The sequence below is a fragment of the Sinocyclocheilus rhinocerous genome, unplaced genomic scaffold (genome assembly GCF_001515625.1).
Source record: "Sinocyclocheilus rhinocerous isolate Xijiao unplaced genomic scaffold, SAMN03320098_v1.1 scaffold1483, whole genome shotgun sequence".
Classification (NCBI taxonomy): Eukaryota; Metazoa; Chordata; class Actinopteri; order Cypriniformes; family Cyprinidae; genus Sinocyclocheilus; species Sinocyclocheilus rhinocerous.
The window spans coordinates 85526-95821 of record NW_015625211.1 but is presented as its reverse complement, the minus strand read 5'-3'; the positions used below and the strand labels follow the sequence as shown (position 1 = coordinate 95821).

General features: G+C 35.8%; 2 protein-coding genes across 3 annotated transcripts in view; one reads left to right on the top strand and one right to left on the bottom strand.

Moving 5' to 3' along the window:
- Positions 1-3042, bottom strand: part of LOC107749845 (vacuolar protein sorting-associated protein 37C-like) — a 7457-nt gene extending 4415 nt beyond the window's left edge. The window contains exons 1-3 of one of the 2 annotated variants that reach the window (XM_016565044.1): positions 2537-3042; positions 2116-2224; positions 734-905 (exon numbers count right to left, since the gene is read on the bottom strand). In XM_016565044.1, coding sequence (XP_016420530.1) covers positions 734-905; positions 2116-2208 — 265 coding nt within the window. In that variant the 5' untranslated portion in view covers positions 2209-2224; positions 2537-3042. Of the gene's footprint in view, positions 1-733; positions 906-1260; positions 1340-2115; positions 2225-2536 lie in introns of those variants that run through there. The other variant, XM_016565053.1, reaches the window with a different exon arrangement.
- Positions 3043-6205: 3163 nt separating this feature from the next.
- Positions 6206-8897, top strand: LOC107749825 (membrane-spanning 4-domains subfamily A member 12-like). Its single transcript, XM_016565016.1, has 6 exons — positions 6206-6348; positions 7217-7327; positions 7988-8044; positions 8231-8377; positions 8462-8578; positions 8746-8897. Exons 1-6 carry the CDS (start codon positions 6223-6225, stop codon positions 8770-8772), a joined length of 585 nt encoding a protein of 194 aa, XP_016420502.1. The 5' UTR covers positions 6206-6222; the 3' UTR covers positions 8773-8897.
- Positions 8898-10296: the final 1399 nt, after the last annotated feature.

The following is a 10296-nucleotide window of genomic DNA, read 5'->3' as shown; positions in this document are numbered from 1 at the left end:
TGTCATCACGTTCTATTAGTTCTACAGCTTCAGTTTCGTAATTTTCACGCTTAGTAACACATACAGCTGTTACCTTTCAAACAGTGTCGCGTTCCGAACATTGTTTAAGTGACATACACTGGTATTGCTGTATTTTAAAAATGCATATCATAACAAAAATAAACACCGGTATTCGGTATGAACCGGTATACCGCCCAGCACTACTTACACGCTTTCCTAAGATGTTTACATTCTATTTTTCTTAAGATTTTATTTATTTCAATAACTTGCCAATATACAACAATAGGACTTTAAGACATTAAGATATAAACCTTTCAGTTACAGCTGAACAGAAAAAGAATAGGGAAAATGTATTCAATAAAATATAACAACAAAAAAAAGCCTTTCCAATAAAATTGACATTTTGTTATAAACAGAAATCTGGAAATGTTAATCTGGTTTTGAGCATGAATTTCATCAAAAGGGCTATGCAAATTATAATATATTATATTTTGTTATTCTTCGTGATATTACCACATTGTTTGTTTTAAATAGGATAATACAAAAGCACATCATTACCAACATAATTAATTTCTTCTCAGAGCAAAACTACTCACCTCTCCTTGATTTACAAAACCTGCTCTGAAAATCAATTTCTCTCCCTCGTCATTTTACATCAATTTATACCCAGAATTCATTCCTATACTCTCTTTGAAATCTTTACTTTACCCAAATCATTCCTCCTTTCCCTTACCTCTCATGGCACAGTGTTGTTTGTATTTCTCCCTCACTTCCTCTAGTTCAGCATATTTTCCCACCAGTCGCGCCCTCTCTGTTTCGAGTCGGGGCTTCATGTCCAGGTTTTGCTCGGCCAGACTGCGATTGGCAGCCAGAGCCATTTCCCTCTCCAACTGAATGTTCTGAATCTGCAGAAGAATAACACAGACACATGACAAAAGCTACAATGCTATAGACATTATAAAGTCCACCGTGATGGCTGTTGATGCTGAGTAGATAAGTGGTCATTTCTGAATGAAGTGATGAAGATATTACCAGAAACAAACAAACAAAAATGACTAGAAGTACAGAGAGGAGTGGATAAATGACAATTCAATCTGATGTTTAATTTTAATTAGCAATATATGCAAATGTTCATTTATAGCCTCAATAATATAAGCAGGTTAAAGGGATAGTTCATCCAAACTTTTTGTCACCATTTACGCACTCTTAAGTTCTTGGTGCTGTTAAAACAAAAGTTATGTCATTCTAGCACTTTGTAACCTTTCGTGGCTGCATTTTCTAAAAAGCATCACAAGCGTATTTAGGTTGCAGAAACCACTCGCACCAAATTCAAAGTCTCTGTACCTAATATTAATTTTACTTTTTGATTAAGGAAAATTACAGTTCACAGAGACATAGATTGAGAAATACCAATGTGAAATACAACATTTACCCTATATTCATTATGCAAAGAACAAACCAGTTATTCACTGAATACTTCACTAATTCAATAACTCACTTTTCTCCTCCACCAAGGCTCTGAAATCTCATTTACGTTCATGTATATTCAAATATGACTTAAGGATGTGCCACAGTAGGTCTGACAACAATGCAGCGAGGCCTTGTAGGTGATGCTGATGCAAATTTTAGAATTTCAGTAGATAAGACTTTGGTTTATTGGGCTATTTAAACAATTGCAATATGGCGAGTCTTAAGAACTTCTGCTACACTCTTAAAAATAAAGATTCCAAAAAAAAACTCTGGGTTTCCTAAAGAACCTTTAAGTGAACAGTACTCAATATAGGCCTAAACTTTTTTTGTAAATGTGTAAGAACAGTTTAATAATCTGAAGAACCTTTTGTACAATGGAAAGGTTCCATGGATGTTAAAAGTTCTTCACTGAACCACTGATGACAATAAAGAACCTTTACTTTTAAGGGTGTAAGGTCATTTGAAAGGTCTTTTTTGGACCTTGGACAGCATTGGCAGCAAAAACACCTTTCCTAACATCTCCTTTTGTGTTCCACAGAAAAAGGACATTGAAATAAGTTTGGAACAATGTGAGGGTGAATAAATAATGACAGAATTGTCATTATTGGGAGATCTATCTCTAACAAAGCTCCATAATCATCTTACCTCGTCAGACTCCAGTGCCATAGACTCCACCCGCTCCGAGTTATCCAGCAAATCCTGCAACTCGGGCTGGCTGAGGTCTTGAAGCTTCTCCATTGATTTGCTAGGACAGCTGAGGAGCAACAGCAAGTTTACTTATGTGTGCTAATAATTTATAATAATAATTATAATTAATATTATATCAGACATTTAATTTTCGGGTAAACTATCCTTTTAAATTGAAGTAGGCTAGCAGTTTATACTTGGTATGTGTCATTTTGGATATCAAACCACAACTTTAAGATTGATAGGTAATCTGGATCACCTATGGCAGTCTTCTACATTCTACATTGTGGATTACTTTTATATGGCTAGGAATTATGCTAATGAAACTAAGCTTAACACTACCTGCTTGGTATTTCTTAAAGAATCCGCCAATACTTACAAGGTACAAGCAAATCAAAGTCCTCTCCGCACAGTGCTCATGGAAAAACATCAAACTTAACTGGAAGCGAGTGACGTAAAGATGTGTAGACGGAAGCGCTGAACCTGGCAACGTCTTCGGCGTTAAACCTGCTTCCTGCCAGAAACACTTCACTTATCTGTACCAGGTGCAGCGCGTTATTTAGCGCGACAAAGTGGAAATATTTTCCCGAAATTATTCCGGGAGACTGAAATCTCCCCGCGGTTAGCAGGACGGCTAGCTCACTTGAAAGAGAGCAGTTGAGCCAGGCGGGTTGCTATTCAATACAAAACGGCGTCAGACGAAATAACAACTCGGAAAGACATCATAATGTGTGTCCGGTAAAGCCGCATCGATGTCAATTCGAGCAAAGTAGTCCAAATAAAGGTTAATTGACAGGCTATATTCCTATTCTTAAGGGAAAGTTTCACTTCTCGTTGACAGATATCGTGGCCATCTTTGGATGAAATCATTGTCGATTTTGTCTAGGGAAGTGAGATATGTTTAAAACACCCTAAAACACAGCTTACATTTCTTGACGAGAATATTATATTTAGTTTTAGAGTATGGCTTAAAATAACTATATAAAAATGTTATAATGTAGAAAATGAAAAGACCTTCTCATCCTTTCGTGGAAATACCATGGTGTTCCCCTAACTTTGATTTTATATGGTATCGTCGTATGTGCAGCTGACTGAAAGGGAAACCCCGATGTGACGGGAATATTCCATATGTGACAGGGCAGCAGGATTGGTCCTAATATTTCACCAGAAATGCAACATAGATTTTTTTAAATATAAAAGTTTAATATTTCAGAAAGAATGGTCTCACACGTTTACAGATATAAGCACTAAAGAGATTATTTTAGCTTTTGGAATTACAAGCACTAAAGCTGTGTGTTTTCATCATTGTGTTTTACACATTTAATTATATACATTTCATTTGACACAATAATTTGTGATTTTATTAGTTTTCAGAGTTTCATTGATCGTGTCATTGGCAATGATTTCACTGCTAATTAAACAAAGTGGTCGAAAATACCATCAAGGTTGTAACATTGGCACCACAGTTTTATTTTTTTAACTTAAAAAAATAACAAAGTATAAACTTCCATTTTCAGTAATAGTGGGTTAAATGTTTACAGTTTATAGTAAGCTATGTCTCCAGTTTCACAAAGGCTTTCAAATCTGTATTTTTTTTTTTTTGTAAATTACAATATTGTAAATTCACATTTTTAAGTAGAAGAAGAAGAAGAGAAAACAAGGACAGAAAAACAATAACGGTGATAATCATTTGGAGGCAAAATACTAATTAAAATATAAAGGATTAGATGCTCATAAAAATCTGTGCCAAAAAAAGAGAAGTGTGTGGTGTATGGAAAATGTAATCTCAATGTATTCTCAGTCCTTTAAATGCAGAAAATGATAGAAAACAATGAAGAACCAGAGCTGCAATATTATAAAACAACAGCTGCCCAGAAATGGTTTTGTAAAAACTCTGTCAAAACAAAAAGAGAAGATTTAATCAGTTCATGTTTTTTTTTTAAAATCAACTTAAAAGTATTCAATAATATATTTGGCCGATACATTCTCCATTAACCATGATTAAAATACTGTGAGTCACAGCACAGAACGTGTATTATGCAGTTTTGTAATGTAGCGGTATCTTCTGGATGAAGTAGGCAGGAAGATTTTAATGTGTAATACAAGCCAGTTTTTATTTTCATTTGTGTAACTGGCTAATGGCAGGATAAGTCAATAATTTTCACTTACTTGAAAGATAGTTTCTGGACAAGCGTAGTCTTCATGGGATTCATGTGAGCAAGGAGGGATGTCCAGAGAGGTACTTGCAGCATAACCATACAGAATAAGTCCAATCAGTGTCCCCACCAGGCCAGCAAGACCAGAGATCAGACAGTTTTTTAACTTACAGGGAGAAAACCAGATAATTTCGTAAATGTCAGAATAAAGTTTAACAATTCACAACCAATTAGAAGCTCTAGTTACTTGAATTTACCAGTTCTCTCTTAGGAGTTCTTTCAGATGCCATACCAAATGATCCAGCAATCACAGACTACATTAAAAAAAACATCAGAATTAGAAGAGAAAGTTGATCTTACATTAAAGCAATTGTCAGAATAAAGTATGCAATTGTACAAAACTTATTAATGGGCAGAATGTCACTGGGACTTTTTGATATGTGTTTATATGCTATGCTTGCTTTGTGTACGTTATCTTCATTTATGTATTTTGTGTTTTAACAACTACAGTACCTTAGTAGTGAAATAAACATACCACAGAACCAACACAGAGGGGGCACATAAACAAATATTTTATATCAAGGCTGATGCTGTAGGTTGGTATAGTCAGGAGGAGCTGGAACAAACCTAATAATATTGCCATAAGCTAGAGAGGGAAAAATTCAAACAAGAACAACATTAAGCAAAACATCTCAAAGAAAACGGTTACAGTAAGATCCCAAACTACCATGATCTGTCTTCCTTAATGACAAATGATTTGGCCCACATCCACTTACTGCCACCACTTCAGGGTCATAAAACTTGAACAGTCGATGGAATCTGGGAGGATCCGAGTCAGCAGACGGCATTTGGTTGCTTGACATCCTGAAAACCCACCTAAAACCCAACTGAGGTACTAAAAAACAAAAACATTTCAAAGTCCAGATCAACGATTATAATGGCTCCTTACAGACTTAGATAATAGTGAGAGAGTCGGTATGAAACATGATCTGATCCCCCTGGATTAATGGAACGTTTTGTGGGAATACAGATGCTGGAGAAGAAAAACATCTTTGTGAGGAGAGGAAGTGGGCGGATATAATAGCCTACAGAAAATGTGTCTGGAGAGAAGAGCAGCACAGCTTGATACAATCCTGATTGCTCAACAGCACTGCAGAGGAAAAGGAAAGTACAAGAAAAAAAATAGTACACTACATGCATTTCCTTAAGTGGGCTGGACTGACCAGATGTCCAAAACAGCTCCAGTTTGCGTTTTTATAAGTTTGTATACGATCACAAATACACATAATAACTATAGCAAGCCACTACACAATTTAAATGCACTTTTTAAAAACTAGTTTCAGGCATCACCAAAAAAATACTCTCATGAATACAGCTAGAAAGTATGTCACATGTTACTGATAAATATGTCCAGTCAAATGTAATTTTCATTCAAATAACGCACGACCGACTCACCTCGAATGTCGTTTCTGGGAATCCTAGAAAGCTCGTGGCTGAGGGGAACAGAGCTGTTTATGATGTGATCGAAGACGCTCAATAAAAGCTCCTATGGGGAGAAGGGGGCTGGACAGACCCCTTTTCTTTGTGATGCTTGCATAAAAACGCAAGGGTGGGTCTAACTGTTTTTGTAATACAGATCTTTCCTTTGGAATTGTTGCGCACTTAGAGATTCATTCAGGCAACAGGAGAAGGTCCAGCCAGTAGCCTACACAACAAACAAACAACTTGAAAGAACGTGCAGAATCCTTGCAGACTTTTTTAGGTCAGCCTGTCTGTCTCAGTCATTCATGTGGAATTCCGCTCTGCGCGTACATCGAGTTTGTTGTACTTCTTAAAAGTATCTGGCATTACCCAGCTGTGTTCATAGTCGCATTTGTTATTACAAACTCCACTTACTTGAAAACGAAGGATGACTTTGACCGTGTCGACGGACCTGTCAGTGAACACTAGCCCAACTCAGGTAGAGGAAAAACTACAAGACAAACAAAAAGCTCTCCGGGACAGCATCGAGAAGGGGGAGCCCAAAATATTCGGGGTGAGTGAACGTCGTGTTATGGCTTCAATAATCATAAAGGGCACAGGTTCTCACAGGGAGGTTTTCTGGCACAATTGTACATCTTGAAAGCAAATGGGGGTTCTTTTGTCTGATAATTTCATAAATTAACTTCACAATGCAAATGTCTTCTCTGTCACAAGAGAAAAGACAAAAGATTTGTATACCAGCAAATGAATAATGTGTGTAAATTTACATTTTCTTTGCACCTTGCATCTTGTCTTTATATCTGTACATAATATGCAATTATAGACCTCAAAATCTCTTAGAGCTCCTGATTCAGGGAACATGGTGATTAAAAACACAAACACTTTAAAATAGAATTTCCTCTAAAATAATTAATTCTATATTTACAGTATACGGCTGTTGTTAGGGGTTTATATTGGCCCCTGCATTTTTACCATTTTAAATAACAATTTTGCCTAGTCGATCATTTAATTAGCCTATACATTACAACATTTAAAATTATGTTGAATAATATTTCATAAGAAAATATAAATTTAAAACTACAAATATAGTGTAGTACATTAAATATAAAACAGTTCTAATTAATGTGTTCCCGTCTTATAAATAAGATTCTGTCCTTAATATTTTTTATATAGTCTTGACTTTGTGTAAAATTGTGTTATTTGTGTAAATGTGAAAGAAGTGCTAAACACTGAATAATTATAGAAGAAAGATCATTTTTGTTCGGCATTCGATGCTATCAGAAACAGTTTAACATCATACCTCAGCTAAAACGGATTTAAATTTACTCTCATCTACAGTAGATTACAAAAACCCAAGTTATATTTTACTTGATGTATGAAATTCATGCTGAGCCACCCCTCTTTTTTTCTGTCTCTCATAGGTCGCTCAGATAGTAATAGGATTGCTGATCATCTCCTATTCTATTCCTCTGCTCTCCGCTGAGAGGACCATGATACTTAACTTTGGTGTGCCATGGTGGAGTGGCCTTATGGTAAATTACACTAATACGTTAGGACATGGTTATATAATAGTTTCTTTAAGGTTATAGCAAAGGATTTAAAGGGTTCGTATGATGTTGCTAAAAATAACATTATTTTGTGTATTTGGTGTAATGAAATGTGTTTATGCGGTTTAAGGTTAAAAAAACAAATTATTTTCCACATACTGTACATTATTGTTTCTCCTCTATGCCCCGCCTTTCTGAAACGTGTCGATTTTTGCAAAGCTCATCGGTCTGAAAAGTGAGGTGTGCTCTGATTGGCCAGCTATCCAGTGCGTTGTGATTGGCCGAATACCTCAAGCGTGTGACGGAAATGTTACGCCCCTACGATACTGTGATGCGACAAGACAAAAACATTAGAACCCATTATAAACGAGGCATTTGTTGCATCCAGTGGGGACATAATTACGGATTATAATGACTTATACTGTCTTTATACAGTAAAATATCTCTTTGGATTTGAGACTTTAGTCTTTGCAACTTTACAGATCTTCTTTATGCACCAAGAGTTTGTAACACTCCAAAGAGAAAGGAATCAATTGAAATCGCATCATATGACCGCTTTAAAGGAATAATGTACAGTAAATTGTATATCCGCCAACAATGGACATATCACTGAACTTTATATTTTGTCTCTTTTTTTCCAAACAGTTTGTCATTTCAGGCGCAGCTGCAATAGCATTGGAAAAGTATGCCAACTTGAAAGCAGTGAGTTTGAACTTACAGCAAGACAGACAAACTGTTGGAGCACATTTTAGAGATTGGCATATGCCGTTCTTGTATTTGACCCATAATCAAATGCAAAGGCTCCACATCAGCAGGCATATTCTGTATAACAGAAAATCCAAAATAAACAAAAAAGACAAAAATAATGAAATTTGCATTTGTCTTTAGGTCTCTGTTTGTTTGGCAATCTCTGCTTTGGCCATTATCATCTCAGTTATTGCACTTGTCCTATACTATGCTGACATTGCTTTCAATCCGGCAACCGAATGCCATGAGGGACCACACCAGATGTGTGGCCACCAGTATTATGCCACTGTATGTATCTCGTACCCTCATATGTGAGAGTTCTGTTATATTAAACAGTTGTATATTTTAGTAAGGACTCTTTCTTTAAATCAGCATTTCAGCACGGGATTGAAGACAACCATCTCCATGGTCAGTATGGTCCAGACAGCAATGTCCTCTGCTTTTACAATTATGCAGTATAATCAGAGGAGGAACTTTACAGGCTATGCGGTAAATATTTAGTTAGAAAAATATTCTATTATATGTGTATGTGTGTGTGTTTTGTTGATTTTGAATTGCCTAATTCATTTATAAGTTATTCAAATTATTAAATTCAAAGTAGCCTATGCTTCAAAGGTGAGTTTCTAATGCAGTGGATTTCTCTCCTTCTCTCTCAGACCATGACTGAATTACATCCTGCTTAATCCCATGACATTTCTGGATTTAAATCAGAGGTCCTATCCACTATCCACTTCCTATAGCCTACATGTGGTTTTTCTTGTTCCAAGTGTTGTTGTATTTTCGGTAAAATTGAATGTGAATTTTATACTTTTATATAAATAATCAAAATAAACATATAAAGATTGTTTTTTAAAATTATTATTAAAGTTACATTTAAAGATGGTCTTTTGTGGTTTTATTTTACAACTTGAAACAGCACCTTGTTCCCATCATTCTTTGTTTGTTAGTTAGCCTACTACTTATTTATTTTATTTATTTATTTATTTTATTCAACTTCAATAAACACAGTGAAAGTACAGTTAGGACTACAATAATATACATGAAATCATAAAACACAAACAAAAAAATAATATGTATACAAAATACACATACAGCCAGGGGGTGGGCTAAACATTATGTAAATATATTAAAGGACTTACAAATAGAGACAGTCTTAATTGCTTTCTTATTATGTAAATTTAAAAAAATGTCTTAATATAAATTAGAATTTCTTTTTCAAGAACCAAAAATAAAGGACTGGTTTTACTGTAGGCCTACTTACATTGTTAGTTATGCTGCGTTCAAGTCCTCCTGGGACGTTCGTACTTACGAGTTGACAAGTCGTAATTACGACGTCCGGTGCGTTCAAGTCAGTTAATCGGCACAAGATGGCGGTGTACCTTCTTTTAATAAAGAAACAACAGGGTCTGCATTTTTTTACTTGGATTTCAGCTGCGTAACAAGAACATGACCAATTTAAGTTTATAGGACAACTAAACTATCAATTTAAACAAAAATTTACCATCAACTACAGACGTTGCATCATCGATTCCGCCATGTTTCTCATTGACACGCCCCCAACTCAGAAACTCGGGGCTTAAAGAAAATTTTGAGTTTCCCTCTCGTAATAACGACTTTGTGGTGGCGTTCATGTGCGTTCAACTCGTAAATACGATCTATCCGACATGACTTGAACGCACCATTAGCCCACTACTAGAAGAAACAAGACAGCTTCCGGGCAAATCGTCAGTCACATGACACGAGCTAGCAGTTTACCTTATTTAAAGGGGTCCTATTATGCTTTTTAATTTTTTCAACTTTAGTTAGTCTGTAATGTTATTGTTTGAGCATAAAAATGATCTGCAAAGTTACAAAGTTCAAAGTCCACTTCAAAAGGAGACATTTTATTTAACAGAAATCACTTTTCAAAAACTACAACGAACGACTCGTTTGGACTACAATGCATATTTTCCGGGATTTGTGATATCACAAATATCACAAATGGGATGAGACCTGGGCTGCGTTCAGCCCCGACAAAAACGGAACCGGTGGTGCGTTAAACACCCTGTTCTGATGACACAAGAGTTGCAACTATGGCAGCTGAGAAGGCCATTATTTGTGTTCTTTTTGAAGAATTTTCGGAGCCTGATGAAATCGGTATAAATACGCGTTTAATACTGCAAAATACGCTCGATGTTACAGTCACTGCCCTTGCCGTCCAGAATAAA

What these genes read in the sequence shown, in the direction of transcription:
- LOC107749825 (XM_016565016.1), top strand. Translation starts at nt 6,223, where the DNA reads ATGACTTTGACCGTGTCGACGGACCTGTCAGTGAACACTAGCCCAACT. An exon ending in AGTATGCCAACTTGAAAGCA is followed by an intron (nt 8,045 to 8,230) that starts GTGAGTTTGAAC and finishes ATTTGTCTTTAG; the next exon opens with GTCTCTGTTTGTTTGGCAAT. An exon ending in GGAACTTTACAGGCTATGCG is followed by an intron (nt 8,579 to 8,745) that starts GTAAATATTTAG and finishes CTTCTCTCTCAG; the next exon opens with ACCATGACTGAATTACATCC.